Source organism: Panthera pardus, unplaced genomic scaffold (assembly GCF_024362965.1).
Source record: "Panthera pardus isolate Hobbes unplaced genomic scaffold, ASM2436296v1 HiC_scaffold_15, whole genome shotgun sequence".
Lineage (NCBI taxonomy): Eukaryota > Metazoa > Chordata > Mammalia > Carnivora > Felidae > Panthera > Panthera pardus.
Genome location: NW_026526710.1, coordinates 11,860,267 through 11,880,341, shown reverse-complemented (window position 1 = coordinate 11,880,341; position 20,075 = coordinate 11,860,267). Strand labels below are relative to the sequence as shown.

The 20,075-nt window shown below is 47.1% G+C and overlaps 1 protein-coding gene and 1 long non-coding RNA gene across 2 annotated transcripts; one reads left to right on the top strand and one right to left on the bottom strand.

The window, feature by feature from the left end:
* Positions 1–2,092: 2,092 nt before the first annotated feature.
* OASL (2'-5'-oligoadenylate synthetase like) lies at positions 2,093–19,873 on the top strand. Its single transcript, XM_019467239.2, has 6 exons — positions 2,093–2,305; positions 6,052–6,334; positions 7,499–7,674; positions 14,292–14,533; positions 17,670–17,817; positions 18,853–19,873. Exons 1-6 carry the CDS (start codon positions 2,108–2,110, stop codon positions 19,351–19,353), a joined length of 1,548 nt encoding a protein of 515 aa, XP_019322784.2. The 5' UTR covers positions 2,093–2,107; the 3' UTR covers positions 19,354–19,873.
* LOC128777014 (uncharacterized) lies at positions 14,601–17,738 on the bottom strand. The gene is made up of 2 exons (XR_008422151.1): positions 17,457–17,738; positions 14,601–14,873 (listed from the first exon to the last, which is right to left on the bottom strand). It is a non-coding gene; the product is annotated as an uncharacterized LOC128777014 (long non-coding RNA).
* Positions 19,874–20,075: the final 202 nt, after the last annotated feature.

The window sequence follows — 20,075 nt, the reverse complement described above, 5'->3', positions numbered from 1 at the left end:
TATCCCTCCCCCCCCAACCCCGGAAGTTAGATGGAGGAGTAGGATTAACACCTTCTCTCCCGTTTTACAGGTGAGAATCCTGAGGGTTAGAGGCATTCCACAACACGCCCTTCCCAGCCTTTCCCGACTCAGTTAAGGACAATTCCATCCTTCCAGTTGTTAAACCCAAAGCTTCCAAGTGGTCCTTGAGTCTAGTCTTTGTCTCACATCATATTCTATCCATTAGCAAGACTTGTTTATATTCAAAATATACGCAGGGAAATGATGTCATGTCTAGGATTCACATTTAAATAACACAGGAGAGGGGCACCTGGGCAGCTCAGACAGTTAAGCGTCCGACTTTGGCTCAGGTCAGAATCTCGCAGTTTCGTGAGTTGGAGCCCCGCATCCGACTCTGTGACCACAGCGTGGAGCCTGCATGGGATTCTCTCTCTCTCCCTCTCTCTGTGTCCCAACCCCATTCGCACTGTCTCTGCCTCTCTCAGAATAAATAAACTTAAAAAAAAAAAAAAAAAAAGTCAGACCATGTCACTCCTCTGCTTGAAACTCTCCAGTGGCTCCCCATTTCATTCAGAGTAAAAGTCAGGCTCACTGGTCTTGAAGATCCCATAGCATTTACTCCCCACCCTTTGCCACTTAAACCTCATCCCCTCCCACTCCTCCCCTTTGGTCATTCCCTTCCAGTCATGCTGTTATTCCTCAAACCCACCAGGCACATTGATACCACAGGACCTTTGCACCTGCTGCTCCTGCCACGAATGAGCCTCTTCCCTCTAGCATATATGTGGCTCACTCTTCGCCTCCTTCATGTCTTTGCTCAAATATCTCCTTTTCAGGCCTTTCCAACCACGTCATTTAAGACCAAACATCTAAACAGTCATACACACACACATACCGGGTACCTCTTAACCTCTTGCTTTGCTCTGTTTTTCTCCTTAGCATTTCTCACCATCTTATTTACTATAAAATTTGACATAGTTATCCTCTTTATTGTCTGTCTCCATCATCAGAATGCAAGCCTTCTGCAGGCAGGGATTTTTGTCTCTTCGCTGCTGTATCCCCAGCACCTGCCTGGCACGTAGTAGCTAATCAATATTTGTTGAATAAATGAATGAATGGCCAAGATCCGACTCCTGCCCAACTGTCCAGGCCCATCCCTCTCCTCTCCCCCCCCTTTACCTTCTGTGCCAACACATAGTTGACAGTTGAGTCCCTGGCACACACCGGGATCGTCCGAACTTTTACTTTGTTCTTGGAACACCCTCTCCCTTCTGGCCGCATCCCCGGTCTTTGAAGGCTCACACTGGACTCTCAGAGTCTCTTGTCCGGCTCCCCTACTGCTCTGGGAGCCCCTGAGACAGGAACTACATCTCATTGTCTTTTTAACACAGCATCTGGCACCTAGCAGGCATTCAATAGGTGTTTAGTGACTGAATCATAATATTTGCATTTACCGGGTGCTTTCTGTGCTCAATGCTCAGTGCTTCATCTGCACAACCTCCTAGGGGGTGGGTTAGCATTATTTTTTACAGATGAATTATGCGAGGGTCACAGAAGTTAAGAGTGTGGCGGGCAGTCTATTCTGCCGGACTCTGGGGTTCCCCTGGCTCACCCTGACCGACCACCAACCGACCGTGAGCAAGTCCCTTGTCTTTCTGAGCCTCATTTTTGTGTGACAAGAGGGGGTGGCCGGGCCGATGGATGCCATCCCTCTGACCTACTGGGAGAGTTGCCTCCTCTGGGGCCAAACCCAAGCCAATTTCAGTTTCCAAACGTCATGAAAGGGAAACTCTAGAAACTCTAAAAGCTGAGAATCGAAACCAACAGCAAAAAGGTGGACTGGAAGCCAAGCATTTTAAGGTGGCCCCAGATCTCCCAGCTTGGCTCGCTGTCCCTCAGTGTCCTCGCTGCGGCAAGGGGTCTCCAAGAAGAGGAACCCAGGTCAGCCCAGACACCCCTGGTTCCGTCTCCTCTCTGGTCCCTTTATCCCACAGGACGCTGGCAGTCAGCCGAGGGGGAGCCCCCTTAAAGAAGTGGGTGTGTGCAGGGAGCTGGGTAGGTGCCTGGCTATAAATCTGTGCCCCAGTGGTACTCTCCTCATTCAGAGATGGCGCTGACCCCAGAGCTCTATGACACCCCTGCCTCCCGGCTGGACTCCTTCGTGACTCAGTGGCTGCAGCCCAGCCGGGACTGGAAAGAAGAGGTCCTGGAGGCCGTGCGGACGGTGCAAAAATTCCTGAGGGAAGAGCACTTTGAGGGGGAGCATGGGCTGGACCAGGAAGCGCGGGTGCTGAAGGTGGTCAAGGTGAGATTAGTCCCTCCCATCCACAGGCCAGGGCCCGGCAAAGACAGCATGGGGGTCCTCGCGTCAGAGGATGCTTGGGGACGTCTCGCCTCGTTATCCTCAGCCCGCGCTGCTGACACGTCAGGACACCCCAGCTAGCCGCGTGCACCCTGTAGTACGTACGTACTGTCTGCCTTGAGCCGAACAAGCCTGATAAGGAAACTAGTGATAGCCCAAACCCTTAACATACCCTGTCTCTAATCCATGCACCCTGTGAGGTATGCACTGTCCTTTGCCCATTTTACAGATGAGCACAATGGAGGCTTAAGGTTCCTAGTGACCAAATGCAATGCGAGGTCTCTGATTGGATCCAGGTGTGAAATAGACCATCTGGAAAATAATAGTGTGGGGACAATTAAGGACATTTTAATACAGCCTGGAGATTAGGTCATCTAAGACAGCCATCGTTGACTTTATTAGGTGTAACAGTTTGGCGGTTATGGGGGGAAATGTGCTCCCTAAAGTATTCAGGGGAAAAGTATCTGTAATCTGCTTTAAAGTGTTTTGTTGTTGTTGTTGTTGTTTTGTTTTGTTTTTCATTTTTTTTCAATATATGAAATTTATTGTCAAATTGGTTTCCATACAACACCCAGTGCTCATCCCAAAAGGTGCCCTCCTCAATACCCATCACCCATCCTGCCCTCCCTCCCACCCCCCATCAACCCTCAGTTTGTTCTCAGTTTTTAGGAGTCTCTTATGCTTTGGCTCTCTGCTTTAAAGTGTTTTTGATGATGCAAATGTGGCGAGAAGTGTACACCTGTCGAATCTCACTGGCTGGATCTATGAGTGCTCGTTGTGTTCTCTTTCTATTTTTCTACGTTTTAAGTTTTAGATGAAAAAAGTTTTCTTAGATGAACATAAGGGAAGGGAAACAGAAATAATGTAAAACCAGTGAGGGGGACAAAACAGAAAAGACTCATAAATATGGAGAACAAACTGAGGGTTACGGGGGGGTTGTGGGAGGGGGGGGATGGGCTAAATGGGTAAAGGGCACTAAGGAATCTACTCCTAAAATCATTGTTGCACTATATGCTAACTAATTTGGATGTAAATTTAAAAAAAATTTAAATGAAGCCTTCAAAAGAAAGAAAATAACCTTAAAAAAAAAAAAAGAAGTTTTCTTTAACGGAAGCTCAGAGAGGCGAGGTGACTTACCCAAGGTCACACAGCTAGTGGGTGGGGCCGGGATTTGAACCAGCATCTATCTGATTCCACAGCCGGGCTTCAGGCTGCCCTCACTGAGATGTCCCCCCAAGCCCTTCCTTCAGCTGCTTCTTGACCTGGCTAGAGTCAAAATTCAAGAAGGTCAAAGCGAGAAAGGCCCTGGAGAATCAGACAGTCTCAGCCACACCTTTGTTTAAAAATGAAGGAAACTGAAGCACAGAGAGGGTGATAGGTGTCCCAAGTTCACACAGAGAGCTAGTGGCAAAAGCAAGACTAGAATTAGGGCACCTGACTTCCAGCCCAGTGCTCTAGTCCTGTCTCCAGGGGCAGCCACCCCAGGGAAGGATTTAGAAATCTCAGGTCCCTAGCCCTTCCTTATACCCACCCCTAGCGCCTAGAGCCTGAGGCCGTATGATTTCCACAGACAAGGGTTTGACTCTTGGCATGTTTTCTTTACCAGCTGCGTGATCTTAACTCCTCTTCTCTCTCAAGCTTCTGTCTCCTCATCACCATTTCCTCCTTGTCCAGCAAAAGCTAAAAGCTAAAAGATTAGCACCTGGGGGCGCCTGGGTGGCTCAGTCGGTTAAGCATCCGACTTCAGCTCAGGCCATGATCTTACGGTTCATGGGTTCGAGCCCCGCGTTGGGTTCCGTGCTGACAGCTCAGAGCCTGGAGCCTGCTTCGGATTCTGTGTTTCCCCCTCTCTCTGCCCCTCCCCCACTCATGCCCTGTCTCTCAAAAATAAACAAACATTAAAAAAAAATTAGCACCTGGTACATGCTCAAAAACAAAAGCGTTGTTATAAATTCTTGCTCTGAATCAGGCAGAGCCTCCCAGCCTACCCCACCCCTAACAATCCAGAGAATGGGGTAGATGAAATGGGGCAGGTCCAGAGACTATAGGATGCTACAAAGAGGACGAGTTTTGATGGCAGGAAGTGGTATTTACCCAGCCCTCAAACTCTGCCTGAAGACTATAGCCCTTGCCTCCTCCCTGAAACCACAAAATAAAAGAGATAGCCCAAAAGCAATGGTCAATGAGAAATATTGCTTTATTCAGACCCTAAACCCTCTCCCCCCCCTCACCCACCCCCAAAAACCTGATTTACTGGGCTTGTCCTTGAACGAGTTGGGTTTAAACAGATTCAGGCTGAAGCAAGTCATGAAGATTATTCTAGAATGTTCTTTCTTCTCTGCCTGGGTCTTACCACTGAAAACGGCAGGAAGCCTATAGCTTTCAGGGGGATGAGCCCTTCATTCACACACAGGGTTCCATCCCCAGCCTGCCAAATGGGGCAGAAATGCTGGGTCTCAGTGAAGGAAGAGAATGCAAAAGGGCGGGGGAAGAAAAGATGGCAGTCTTCTCCTCAGAACCAGGGCCTGCCTCAGAGACTTGGGTCACAGGAAAGAAAGGGAGAAGAACCACCCTTGTCTTCTGCCCCTTTATCTGACTGACTATGACTCCTGGCTCTGAGTCCAAGGCAAGTTGATTAATCCTCACGGCCTCAGTTTTCTTATCTGTGCACTGGGGACAATGATACCCGTACCCACCTCAATCGGCGGGTGTTAGGATTAAAAGATACTGTATGTGCAAAGGGCCTTCAGTGATATAGTGAGTGTTCACCCCGTGACAGCTGGATTATAATCAACCCTTGGTGACTCCACCCCCCAGAAGCGGTAGCCAACTTGAGGTCTGGGGCATCACTAGCAATTCTACCGCCCAACCTGAGGCTGGAGAGTTGTGGGGCTTTGTAGGACAGAGGCAGGAGGGGCGGGAGAGCAGGTCTAGACTCTCAGAACATCAAATAGACCACTTCCAACTTGTCCAGCTCAGGCCCCTTCCATCCAGATGGGGAAACAGAATCCCAGGCAGAGAAGGGATGATCTCAGTCCACTAGACAAAGAAGAGCATGAGAAATATATTGCTGACCTCCTGCATTCCGGGCACGCGGTAAGCCCCTGCCATGCCTTATGTGTCATCCACTCCTCCCAGTGACTCAAGTGCCATTACTCTTCTCATTTCACAGATGAGAAATGAGGGTTCACGATGATCACACAGCTGAGAAACAAGGGCAAGAATCGGGGTCGAAGTCAGGCTGCCCCATCCCGCAGGCTGCCCTACGGTTCTTATCCACCAGGCAATCCTGCGCCCCACTTTTTACTGTCATGAAATTACTCAGACACCCAGAAGGCTCAGAATGCGCTGTACAGAAGGCGCCACTAGGTTTCTTGGAGGAGGCGTCACTCCACAGGTTGAGAATACCCTGTCTCAGAAGCAATGCGTTGTCATTAATAAGAAGTGTGGGCTCTGGGGTCCGGCTGCCTGGGTTCAGACCCAGACCCTTCTGTGCACTGTGTGACCCTGGGTGAGTGACTTAGTCTCTTGAAAGTCCAGTTTTCCCACCCGGAAAGAGGGGGATGGCGGTACCCCCACCCGTACCTCTGGGCTGCGGTGGACATTACGTGGGATAATTCCTATAAAGAGCCTCAGGGACTGCCTGGCAGGGGCAGTGGCCCAGGGTGACGGGGCTCTGTGTTCCGCAGGTAGGCTCCTTTGGGAACGGCACGGTGCTCAGGAGAACCTCGGAGGTGGAACTGGTGGTGTTCCTGAGCTGTTTCCACAGCTTCCGGGAGGAGGCCAGGTACCACCAAGCCGTTCTGAGTCTGATGTGGAAAAAGCTGTGGTGTTGCCGGGACCTACTGGCCCTTGGGCTTGAGAACGTGGAAATAGTCCAAGGAGTCCCCGATGCCCTCGTCTTCACCATCCAGACCAGGAAGACCGCAGAGCTCGTCACTGTCACCGTCGTGCCTGCCTACAGGGCCCTGGGTAAGGGGAGGGGAAGCCGATCTGATTCACACACTTGCCCTCCCCGGGAGACCCGAATTCCCTCACCTCCCGTTCATGACCACATGCAGACACCTGCATTCATCCATTCAACCCATGTTCTGAGCTGGGGGCTCAGCGACCACAGGGCCCAGGACTGGCCCAACTTGGGCTACTGTGTCACCCAACTCGGGAAACGTTTACCAAATAATCATGTGGATAAATATATGATTGCAAGAGGAGACGAGACCCACAGAGGGGAATGTGTTAGAAGCATAATCTGGGGTGCTTCTGTAGCATTTATCACAGGTGTAGTGTTTGTGCTTTTCCAGAAGCAGACCCTGAGACAAGGGTTTGAGGACAAGCAGTCCCAGGAGATGCTGATAGGGAAGTACGGGAGAGGGACAGGGGAGGAAAGAAGCATCGTAAGGTCACCATTATGAACCACAGGGCTTTGTGCTCCTGGAGAACTCTAAGTCACTGTGTACAGTACCCCTCAACTGAATCCCAAGTGGGATGTTGGAGTTTATGCCCCAACTTCGCAGTCACCCTTGGCTGACGGCTGCTTCCCAGGACCATTAACTCCCCAGCACTTCTGGTTTGTCCTCAGGCAAAGAGTCCTCGATGTTTGAAGTAAACAGTATCAGCTACAACCTCAGATGATCATGTTTCCTCTTGTGCCAGCTCCTGTTAACTAGAGTGGTTGCCAGGAGTTGCTTTGTAGAGAAGGTGTCAGAAGTGGGATCCTACGTGAGCAAGAAAGAGAGTGCCCAGATGCATTAGTGATGCATGCCACGAAAGCACAGCGTTCAGCAGCACACTGCTTGAGGAGCCCAGATTTCTTATCTGGAACTGGTTCTCTGCTTCTGGGGTCAGGAGTTTGGAATAAATCCCCGAGAAAGAAATTCAAAGCAGACATTAAGGAAACCTGGGGTATTGGGACGTGGAGAGAAGACCACAGTCTTCTGAGACCCGAGGAATGGAAAGCCCACTTTTGGTTCTCCAGAAGTACAATCAAGCAAGGCAAACCTTGATTCCCTTAGACTGTGAGGTCTCAGGTTTCCCTGGAGAGACACTCCAATGCATGAGCAGGCTAGCTCCATAGACCTCTTATCAACCTGGGGCTTCCTAAATCCCCACTCTCTACCTCTGCCTCCTCCCACTCAGGGCCTTCTGTTTCCAACTCTCAGCCACATCCTGAGGTCTATGTGAGTCTGATTGAGGCCCACGGTTACCCTGGAAATTTCTCCCCATCCTTCAGCGAGCTGCAGAGGAACTTTGTGAAACATCGGCCAACCAAGCTGAAAAGCCTCCTGCGGCTGGTAAAACACTGGTACCTGCAGGTGAGGGGGCTGCCAGGATGGGGGCAGAAGGGGTCGCTGGCAGAAGCAGCGGTGGGGGGGGGGCGGGGGGGGGCTGATTTGTCATTCCAGGAATCTGGGGGAGGGGGAAGAAACTGCTAATCTTTTAAACTGTAAAGTGAAACAGTGGAGAAAGGTGGGAAAGGAGGAGGAGGAGAAAGAGGAACAGAGAAGGGAGGAGGAAAATAAGGAACACACAGTATTTCAGTAAACAAATGTTTGTAACACCCCAGTTATGGTCTATGTTGGCTAATGTCAACTTCACTGAGTTCTCTAGACATTAATTAATCTCAGCTGGTTAAGGACTAACCAGAGGAAAGTCTTGTTTAATTGCACCCACACCAATTTCCCCCCACAAATGGTTGGGTTCCTATCACAACCACTATTGACTAAATATATCCACTAATAGCTACTTTTTAGATTTCACACGTGATAGTTTGCAAGGTACCAAGGATATTCCAAAATATCCACATGAACAAGTCTTCTAAAATTACAAAAGGAAAATTCAGAAACAAACTCAAAAATGAAAAAGGGCAGGGTGGGGGGGAGCTGCTTTCTTATTTAAAAAAAATGGTAAGGAAAAAGTTTTTAATAAATAAATAAATGTTCAGAAAGTCATATTTTAGAAAGATTTGTTCATTTTTAAAAAGGAAGTTGTTTTTTTTTAAGAAAAAAGTATTTTTTTTTTTTTTAAATCAAGGGGCTCCTGGGTGGCTCAGTTGGTTGAGCATCCGAGTTTGGCTCAGGACATGATCTCACAGTTTGTGGGTTTGAGGCCCGGGTTGGGCTCTGTACTGACAGCTCAGAGTCTGGAGCCTGTTTCAAATTCTGTATCTCCCTCTCTCTCTCTGTCTCTCGCCCGCTCACACTGTGTGTGTGTGTGTGTGTGTGTGTGTGTGTGTGTGTGTCTGTCTCTCTCAAAAATAAATAAACGTTAAGAACTTTAAAACTTTCCAAGGTTAGTAAGTTTGCAGTTACTTGGTGGAAAAATAGCCATTTTCTTACATGATTATCACGTCAACCAAGGTTGTGATGTATCTTCACACACCAGCATCGCCAAAGCCAAGAATAAAATTGGTTTTGTTGGTGAGTCAATTACTTACAGGAAATGATGCAAGGTTTTGTGGACTTGAAGAATTTGAACCCAAAAGAATGATTCATTTGCTTGCTTTGTCTGTTTGCTTGAGCGCTGAATGTTTTCTTCCTGCATATGATATACACATTTTTTTTTGTAATATCCACGGGACAACATATCAGCTTTACTTCTACAATCCTCCCTTCTGTTTTTATTCAAGCCTTCTCCCTTAAAACAGGGATTTGATCACGTGTGGTTTCTTAAAACAGTTTTTTGGTTCAGTGTTACTGATTTGATGATATCTTTGGTTCAACTAGTTTTGTTTAGCTGAGTGTTGCAAGATGTGTTGGTCAATATAGAAGGACATAAAGAGCTCATGCTATTTGGTAAACACAACTAGAGTCTCATTGTGGTTAAAAGATTGAAGCTTGTTTGTTTGTTTGTTTGTTTGTTTGTTTGGAGGCTTTGTAAACTCCCAGGAGTTGTCATGTGCTTTCATGGCTCAGAAGTATTTCATTCTTCTTTTCAGTCCATCAACTAGGGGGTCAGAGACCAGGGAGCACGCAACTTAGCTCCTCGGGGGTTTCATCTTTCAAATTGACTGTAAGGTTATCACCGATCTTAGAGACGTCTAAGTGTGTTCATGCTCGTAGCCTGTCCCCAAAGTGTTATTTTTGCCATCTATATAATGCTGGGCTTCTATCAGCCTTGCAACAGTATCAGATCAGTTTCTGGCAGGGATTTTATAAGCATCATTTCCATGTGTGAAGAGGAGGGGGTTATTCTTGCTTTTTTTTTTTGTTGTTTTTTTTTGTTTTGTTTTTCTTTTACGGACAAAATGATGTTTGTTTCTTATATTTGGAAGTATTTAATTCAGTACAGTTGTGGGAACAAGATGGGACTTTTCCCAGTGTTTTAGTTGTGCTTTTCACACAAGGTTTTTTGTTCATTTGGGGTTTTTTTTGTTTTTTGTTTTTGTTTTTGTTTTTGTTTTTTTGCCATTTTAAGTATACAGTTCAGCAGCATTAATTACATTGACAATGCTGTGTAAACCTCACCACTGTCTGTTCCCAGATCATTTTCATCCTCACAGGCAGAAACTCTGCACCCAGTAAACAGTAACTCCCCATCCTCCCCCTCCCCAGGCATTGGCAACCATCATTTGACTTTCTGTCTCTGTGAATTGGCCTCTTCTCTGGGTCCCTCATTTAAATGGAATTATACATCATCTGTCTTTCTGGTCTGTTTTATTTTGTCCTTGATTCTTTTGAGGGAGAGGGGGCAGAGAGAGACAGGGGAGAGAGAGAGCATCTTAAGCAGGCTGCATGCCCAGCACACAGCCCAACGTGGGCTGGATCTCACCACCATGAGATCATGACCTGAGCTGAAAATCAAGAGTCAAACACTTAACTGACCAAGCCACCCAGGTGCCCCTGTCCTTGATTCTTTTTCTTAATTTTAATTTAATTTTATTTATTTGTGTGAGAGAGAGAGAGCTGGGGAGGGGGCTGAGAGAGAGAGAGAGAAAGAGAGAGGAGAGAATCTTAAGCAGGCTCCATGCCCAGCACAGAGCCTGATGTGGGGCTCGATCCCATGACCCTGGGATCATGACCTGAGCCAAAATCAAGAGTTGGGCGCTCAACTACCTGAGCCACCCAGGCACCCCTGTCTTTGATTCTTAATAGTGGAATTTTCACACCTAATGAAATGAGATTTCTCGCATGAAAACAATTTTATTTATAAACTTGATTTATTATTGGTTATCGGTTAATTGACACATTGCCTTATCTAAACCTATCCTCGTAGGAAAAAGGATAAATTTGTATTGAACTTATGTAAATGCTACGTATTCATGAAAAAGAAGTTAATAAAATCACTCTGTAAATGTTTAACCATCATTCTGAATAGTTTTGTAAACAGGGCCAATTTATATATGCTATGCTTTTACAGCATCATTATCTTTGTTTTTCTGAGGGTTTGTTAGATTATAATCGATGGTAGGAATTTTTATAAGCATTTTTTATCCTGAGGTGTTGGAATAATATGTCATTTAAAGAACGTTTAAACTTAGCTTGCCCAAGTATAGCCATAGATTGAGGATAGAAATTAGATTAAGAAGAAAGAATGGGTCTTTTTTTTTTTTTGTCACATATCCATCAAAAATAGAACATTAATCTGGGTAATTAATTCTCATTTTGTTGATCTTTGGTTAAGCAATCTGCTTTTATGAAGTCATCTGCTTCTGGAATAAAAGAATCTGGTGAACTTCTGTCTCAGTCCCCTTTTGGGAATATGAATTTATTCCCAATTATGCTCCATAAATTTCCAATCTCTGAGTGGGAAGAAAGAAATCTACCTACCAATAGATTATATTGTAATCAGATCATTCTTTTGTAAAATGTTTTCTTCTTTTATATACAAAAACAAAAAGAACTACAACTTTTGGTTTTACTACTTTAATTATGGTCAAAAATAAATCCAGCCATCAGTCAGCTCCTCATCTCATAGGGCTGTTTTCCACGAGTCACATATACATGTGCACACACATGCACACATATTCACACATGCAGACAACTTTTTGAGTAATTTAAAAACTCGTAAGACAACAACAGTGAGCCTCCTGGGAGATACCAGAATCCTCAAGAAAAAAAAAAAACAGACCAAAAGAGAAACAGAGAAAGATGCAAAAGACAAGCAAAGTCCCATCAACTGCCACCCAGCAGAGAATAAAGTCCTATCATCTGTCTCCCCATAGAGACCAAATGGTCAAACCATAAAACTGGATGCACAGGTCATTGTCACCAAAAGGGACATAAACGGCCCTGTACAAATAAGTAAGAACACGAACCACAATCGGATTTGGCCAAGAATCAGACTTAAATAGGATCAGACGTACAAACAGTCGGATTGGGGAAGGTGGAAAGAAACATCAGCAAGGGTAAAGCTGTTGCCACACAAGGTCCACCCTGGGAGCTGGAAAAGGGGCGTGTCCAAATGTCAAAGCCCATGGGGTACATTTCTCAGGCAACACAGTTCAGGTCGTTTGGGAAATAAATCCTCCTGGACAATCTCAGTGAGACAGACCTCCTGCTGCAAAAAGAAACTAACAGACAAAAGTCACTTATTAAATAAGAACCTGCAGGCTAGTTTGCCAGGGAATCAGACTGCAGAAGAAAAGGCTTAAGCCAGTGGAAAATATAATAGGTGTTTAAAGAAACAACAATTATCAAGACTAGGTTTAGAGTTTGTCTGGTCATGGAAAAATGGCAATTTTCTCACATTTATCATATCTAGAAAGGTCATGACATATCTCAGACGGCGCCATTGCAAGAGTCAGAAACATTCTGAACATGGAGAAAGCAAAGTATCTCTGAAGATCAGCCCTGGAAGGGAACACAGATGTTTTCTTCTGGGTTTTTTTGTTTTGTTTTGTTTTGTTTTTTTTTGTTTTTCTTTGTACCATTAAATAGTCTGTTGAAGCTCCTAAGAGAATGAAAGGGCTCATGTTCCCTAAGGCTTACATCTTACGATTACAGGCATTCTGCATTATATTTATCATCTAAATTTTAAGAATCCCACTAGTAGGGGCACCTGGATGGATCAGGTGATTAAGCATCAGACTTCAGCTCAGGTCATGATCTCTCGGTCCATGGGCTTGAGCCCCACGTCCGGCTCTGCTCTGTCAATGTGGAGCCTGCTTGGGATTCTCCCTCTCCCTCTTTCTCTGCCCCTCCCCAGCTCTCTCTCTCTCAAAATAAATAAATAAATAAACTTTTAAAAAAAGAATCCCACTAGTAAAATCTCCCTAATACTGGAGAAAATAAATTGTATTGCTATGAGTTTGAATTCTTAACAAAATTACATTAGTCTTGAGTTTTAAGTGTGAATTCAAAAAATGTTATGAAAACAAATTCATTAATTTGTAAATAAATTTTAATTCAATGAAAAATGCTTCTAAAATTTGAGAATAAAGTTGTTATTCTTTAGATGACCTGTTTTTGTTTGTTTCAAAGTCGAAGTAGGGTTTTTTTTCCCCCTTTGACTATGGGGTGTTAGTGGCCACAGGGCAAGATGTCAATGTCACATCCACGAACCAAATAGCTGGATGTTTGACAGAAATTTTCATTTTCTAACTGAATACTAGACAAATTGTTTAGACAAGAAGTGACTGGTATGCTTTCTTTTTAAGAAAAGATGCTTTTCTTTAAGATGCTTAAGTTAAGATGCTTTCTTTTGCAAGTAAGAGAAAAACCAACTCAGACTGACTTAAACACCAAGGAGAATTATCAGCTCATGTGTGAAAACCTGTAACAGTGGGGATGGGGTTTCAGGCACTGTTTTGAGGCGGGGGGGGGGGGGGGGGTCTCCAGGTCTGTTTTCTCTAGAATTGCCTCAAGTTCTCTCTTTCTGTCTCTGTCTCTGTCTCTCTCTCCCAACTCAGATTTCAGGCTGATTTAACCTCAGGATGGCAAAATGGCCACAGCTATTTCTACCCTCATATCCACACATGGGAGAAGATTTCTGTCCTTTCAGCCCCCCTGGGCTTCACTCACATTGCCAGCTCACATCACAAGCTTCTCTTGAACCAATCACTCAGCAAGGGGAATAGGTTTATGCTGATGACCCTGTCCAGTCAGGATCCACCCTGGAGTTGAGGGGGATGCTAATCCCATCCTCCAACCAGCATTGCCACTATACAATGGAGAAGAAAGAGATGCCTGCTAGAGCATTCTGCGTTCCCCGCAGAATCTCAGCTATTGACAAATTCTATAGATACCTCCCACCCCTCCCTTTTTTTTTCTATCAGCTAAGAAGACTTTTCTTTGAAGGAAAACTTTCAGAAGCCCAGTACACTAAGAGAGATAGAAATGGAGCTGCTTAGGCTGGGATCTAGTAGCAGAGTCCCACCCCTCACTCCGTGGGACATCTCTCTGTAAGTCCACACCAGGGGTTATGTCAAGCCTAGTTTGAGGGATGCAACTCTTGATCTCGGGGTTGTGGGTTCAAGCCCCACGTGTAGGGTGTAGAGATTGCTTAAAAATAAAATCTTTTAAGGGGTGCCTGGGTGGCTCAGTTCGTTAAAGTGACTTGATTTAGTCTCAGGTCATGATCTCAGGGTTCGCGAGCCCCACATAAGGCTCAGGGCTGACAGCACAAAGCCTGCTTGGGATTGTGTGTGTGTGTGTGTGTGTGTGTGTGTGTCTTTCTCTTTCTCTCTCTCTCTCTGCCCCTCCCCCTGCTCTCTCTGTCTCTGTCTTTGAAAATAAATATTTTAAAAATTCTTTAAATAAAACCTTAAAAAAAAAGCATACTTTGAAACCCACTGGGCCAACTGAGCGAGCCCCTTAAGTCTAAAACCAGGAAAATCATGTAGGGCCCGAAAGGGAAAGTGACTGGCCAGGATCACACAGCCAGTAGGTGGCAGAGCTGACACAGGAAGTTGGGTTTTCCAGTTTGTGGTCCGTCCAGAGCGGATCCTGACACACAATCTTGGGGTCTCTCTCTCCCGGGTCTCTTTCTACAGTACGTGAAAGCCAAGTGCCCAAGGGCGGCGCTGCCCCCTGTCTATGCCCTTGAGCTGCTGACTATCTACGCCTGGGAAGTAGGTGCCCAGGAGGACGAGAGCTTCAGGCTGGACGAGGGCTTTGCCACTGTGATGGAGCTGCTCCAGGAGTATAAGTTCCTCTGCATCTACTGGACCAAGTACTACACATTCCAGAACCCACTCATCAAGGGCTTTGTCAGAAAACAGTTCAAAAGAGACAGGTACTGGGCCCCTGCTTGCTCGCCACATCCCACGGAGACCGGAGAGAGAAGGGAGGCAAAAGCGGTGTCGCACTGAATGGCTGGGCTTTATCAAGTAGTAAAACTGAACCGGAATCTCACAGTGACTCGGGGCACACCTCCAGGTGGCCGTCTTTCGGAGTACCAACTGGGGCGGCCGGAGTGATGGCAGAACAGGCGCTTAGAAAGTTTCTTCCCCTCTTTGACCGAGTTTTAGTTGAAAGGGGTCCCGCCGAAATTGTAACCCACGGAGGCATTGTGCTTCCAGAAAAATCTCAGGGAGAAGGATTGCAAGCAACAGTGGTGGCCGGTGGATGGGGATCTAAAGGAAAGGATGAAGAGATTCAACCAGTCAATGTGAAAGTTGGAGATAAAGTTCTTCTTCCAGAATATGGAGGCACCAAAGTAGTTTTAGATGACAAGGATTCTTTCTTTAAAAAAAAAAAAAAAAACATTTAAAAAAAATTTTTAATGTTTATTTATGTTTGAGAGACAGAGAGAGACAGAGTGTGAGCGGGTGAGGGGCAGAGAGAGGGAGACACAGAATCTGAAGCAGGCTCCAGGCTCCAAGCTGTCAGCACAGAGCCCGACGTGGGGCTCGAACTCACAAACTGTGAGATCATGACCTGAGCGAAGTCGGATGCTTAACCAACTGAGCCACCCAGGCGCCCCTAAAAAATTTTTTTAATGTTCATTTATTTTGGAGACAGCGAGAGAGAGACAGAGCATGAGCGAGAGAGGGGCAGAGAGGGAGGGAGACACAGAATCCGAAGCTGGCTCCAGGCTCTGAGCTGTCTGCACAGAGCCGGATGTGGGGCTTGAACTCATGAACCATGAGATCATGACCTGAGCCAAAGTGGGATGCTCAACCCACTGAGCCACCCAGGTGCCTCGTCAAGGATTATCTCTTATTTAGAGATGGTGGCATCTCTTATTTAGAGATGGATTATCTCTTATTTAGAGACGGAAAGTATGTAGACTGAAACAAATCATTATTGAAATGGCGTGAAGTGAAGCTGCCTGTTCCAGTGAAGTTGCGAAATCTTTCATCATGTAAATAATTTTCCTGTCTCTCTTTTATAATAAATTAATGGTATCCAAACTAAAAAAAAAAAAAAAAATTTGGCCACCTTTCAAACTCGCAGGGGCCCGGAGGGGTTGAGGGGCGTTTCCCTGTGCCTCAAGGAACCTCGCCCTGCTTTCCTCTCTGGCTTCCAAAAGCCCATTTCGGTGCGTTTTAGTGACAGCATGGAAAAATGGAAAGAATCACGGAGAGCCAGGTGTCATCCCAGTCCTGCCTTTTTGTCTCACCTCTGTGAGCCTCAGCTCCTCATCTGGAAAACAGGAGAAACTGGCACCCACTGTGCAGGCTGTTGTAAGGGTCAGAGCACAACTTCGTGAAGGGCCTACGGGGTGCAGTCTATGGTAGATGCCGGGGAAATGTTCATTATTGTAGCTCACGCCATTGGAGCACATGTAGCTCTAGGAAAAGCACCAGCACCCGCCCCCAAGCCCTGGGCCATCAACCATTTCAGCGAAGGCTGGCTCAACCTGAAGCGTCAGCACTTGGGTCCCTTTGCCTGAGGGTTTTCAGCCTCCCCTAATGACTGGTGGAAGCTGGGGGATAAATACCCCAGCTCCCTCCTGTCTCAGATGGATCTGGATCACGTGTGCTACACTGTTTCCCAGAGGCCCTGCAGTGGAACTGACCGCCAGTGGCCCACATATGCTTCCCCACATGTGGTGCTTCCCCACATATCCTTCCAAATAAACCCCTAGCACTCAGATCCTGCTCTTGGCACCTACTTCTGGGGACATCCAGCTGAAACGAGTCTTTACATTAGCTCTAGGTAGCTGCAAGCAATATTTATTGTTCCCTTATATGAGTATTGGGTCTTTTTATTTCTTTCCAAGGAAGAAAACCCCAATCTCCTGATGAGAAGGGGATTTTTATTATAAGGATGTCCAGGAATGTGAGGTTAGAAAGCCACTGGGACCCGAGGCAAACCTGCAGACACCCTCTTTCTCTGTCTCTCTCGTGGTCCCCACGCCCTCTTTCTTCCCATGACCTCTGCTGCTCTCCCTACACCTGCCCTGTTCCTCTCTTACTTCCGTTTGATGAAGAACCTGCATCATCCCTGGTCCAATCCCCAGAGGGAACTAGTCTACCCATTGGGCACAGGCGCTATGTGTCAGGTCACCTGGTGGGTCACTTTGGGTCAGGTGATCTCACCCTCTAGGACAGCCTGGCACCTCCCCCTTTTTCAGGCAGGATTATTTCAGGGATGCAGGGATGTTGCATTCTGTCACGGATAAAGTCACAGCTCCCTCCTATGCCCAAAGCTCCTGGAGTATAAGGGCCAGGTCTTAATCATGGGCTTGGCATCCAACACATATGGCCACGCCACACCACTTAAGGAAGCGATTAGACCTCCTTCAAGCCAATATTCTTTAAAAATTCATTCACCATTTATACAGAAGAGAGACATTTGGTGGCAGCCTAACCCCTGCTCTACTGAGGCAGAGCCCATGGGTGAGAACACCCATTTGCTGGCTGTGAGAACTCATAGAAAGAAGTCTGTGCCTCAGTTCCCTCATCTGTGATATGGGGACAACAGCAACAACAGCAACAATAGTCTCTGCCTTTCAGAATTGTTAGAAGGATTAAAATAGGTGAATTCACACAGGGTGTGGCCCAGCGCCTCAATAAATATCAGTCGGTGGTGGTGGTGGTGGTGTTTCTATCATCCAAAGCACTTCAGCAGCCCTAGCCTTCAACTTACTTATGGAGCCTCAGCAAAACAAAAGCTCTGCCCACCTGCCTAAGCGGGTACCTGTTATCGCTACCCGTGCCCTTGGGGCATCTCAACACTCCACACACCCCCCCCAAACACCTTGCACGCACCTCTCCCCAAAAGGAATTCTTGGAAATATAATCATCCCCTCTCGCTTCTTCTCCACCAATGTTCTTGGGTCCTCTCGGCCTGACAGCCCGCCCAGGGCTCCAGACACAGCACGTGCTCAGTGGTTGGAACAGATGATCGCTTGAGCAGGATTCTTTCTGGCTTGCTGGCCTCCAGACGGGAGAGAGTCTGGGAACCCTCTCCCTGTGTTGCAGGCCTGTCATCCTGGATCCAGCTGACCCCACCCACAATGTGGCAGAAGGGTACAGATGGGACATCGTGGCTCAGAGGGCCTCCCAGTGCCTGAAACAGAACTGTTGCTATGACGACAAGGAGAATCCAGTCCCCAGCTGGACCGTGAAGGTAATGGCTCCTCTCGGGGTTGTCAAGGGCTTGAAGCTCGGAAGCGGGTAACTGCATAGCATATACTTACTTCTGTGTCGATGCAGTCAGGAAGTTGGAAGCCTGGCTGGGGCACCCACCAGCTCTGCGAACTCGGGGACATTTTTTCAACCCTCTGAGCCTCAGCCTTTCTTACAAACTCGTGTTCTCCTTGTCTTTCTCTTTCCCACAACCCCCTGGAGAATCAGTCATGCTCGCGAGCATTCTTTGCATGAGCTGAGCGCAAGCGAGTCAATTCAACAGCTCTCTTGTGCCGGCATTTGGGGTTGCTGTGGGGAGGGGCAATGGAACAACAGTAGTGCAGAAATAAGACTTAACCCCTACCCTCAAGGGATGAAGAAACTGAGGCTCAGGCAGGTTCAGTTAATTAACCAAGATCACACTGCAAAGGGGCAGCAGAGCCAGAATTTGCACCCAGGTCTTTGTGGGGCCTACCAGCCAACTGAGGCCCACAGATAGACTGAAAAGTATATGCCTCTGGGTTTTTCCTGAATCTAAAACCCATTGTGCAAAGACTTTTATCTTGTAAAATCAGAAGACTTGGGGATTCCGGGCTCATGTTCCTTCTTGAAAAATCAGCTGGTGTCCAACCCTCCCCAGCACCTTCCAGGTGGTGTTCTTCAGCCACCAGGGACTCCCAGGCCCTCGAGCGTGGCCGCTGATGGTGGTTCAGAACAGACTTTGAAATCTGACCGACCTTGGGTCAAATACCCACGGTGCTCCTCACCACCTTTGTGATGGTCAGTAAGTTATTTAACCACGTTCGACCACAGTTTCCTCATTTGTACAATGGGATAATAGGAACCAAGGTCGTAGGGCTGCTGTGACAATAAAATGCATTCAGAATAGTGTGACAGGTGCCCAGCCCAGGGCCTGGAAGGTGGTTGGCACAACCCAAATGTTTACTGCTGTTGGAAACACGAGGATGGGTAAAGGGAAATTTTGCATGTCAGAGGAGGGTGGAATTAACCCCTCTCCCTCTTCTCTCCCTTCCAGCGGGCACGAGACATCCAAGTGACCGTGGAACAGTGGGGTTACTCAGATCTGATCCTCAGGGTGAACCCTTATGAACCCATAAAGAAGGTTAAAGAGAAGATCTGGCAGAGCCGGGGCTGTGTGGGCCTACAGCATCTGTCCTTCCAGGAGCCTGGTGGCAAGCGACAGCCCCTCAATAGCCAGTGCTCCTTGGCCTATTACGGAGTCTTCTCCAACATCCGCATCTGTCTGGTGGAGACCATCTCCCCCGAGATCCAGGTCTTTGTGAATCATCCCAATGGTGGGAGCCACGCCTACGCCATTGACCCCAAAAGCTTCATCCTGGGCCTGAAGCAGCAGATTGAAGACAAGCAGGGGCTGCCCACAAGTCAGCAGCAGCTGGAGTTCCAAGGCCAAGTCCTGCAGGATTGGGTGTCTTTGTGGAGCTATGGTATCTGGGATAGTGATACCCTCATCCTCTCCAAGAAGAAAGCTGGAAAGTTTCCTTTTCTGCCCAACTAATCTGCGACTCAGCATATCAACCACTTCCTCCAGCTCTCGCCTGGGGGAGGTCCCATGTCTTCACCAGCTTTGTAAATAGTGAGCGTAGCCCCGCCAGGAGGGATGTGGGACACTTGCTATACGATGGACAATGGCCAGACCATACATGACAATAGAATTCTGACCCACAGCCTCTGCAGTCCCCTAGCCCAGGAAGCCAAACTATCACCTCTGCAGCAAGCACCCCCAAATCATCAGGACTTGATCACTGCCAGCTTCCCTAATTCAACCTCACTTCCAACTTAGAATCAACCAGAAAAATCCAGATAGGCTCCCTAACCAATCACAGAGGAGGCCCTGCTTCTAATTAGCTGCCTACTGCTTCCCCATGCCAACAGCTTCAATCAGAGTATACCTGAAGCCTTCCCTTTTTTTCCACTATAAAGTTTTCCCTGTCTTGGAATCTCTGCCAGTTTACGAGGGATGGTGGCTGACTCCCTTGCAATAGCAAGTTGGAAATAAATCACCTTTGTTTATTCTCCTTTGGGTGGTCGTCATCTCTTTCTACGGGTGCTGATGCTGTCCTGGTGGTTCTTGCTTACTCATTTGAGCCTCCTAACTCTGGGAGGCGAGGACTGCAGGGAAACTGAGACAGACAGAGACAAAGCCCAGGACAGCGAGGACAATGAAGTGTAAAACGATCCCTTCAACTCCTGATGCACACACACAAACAGTACATGATG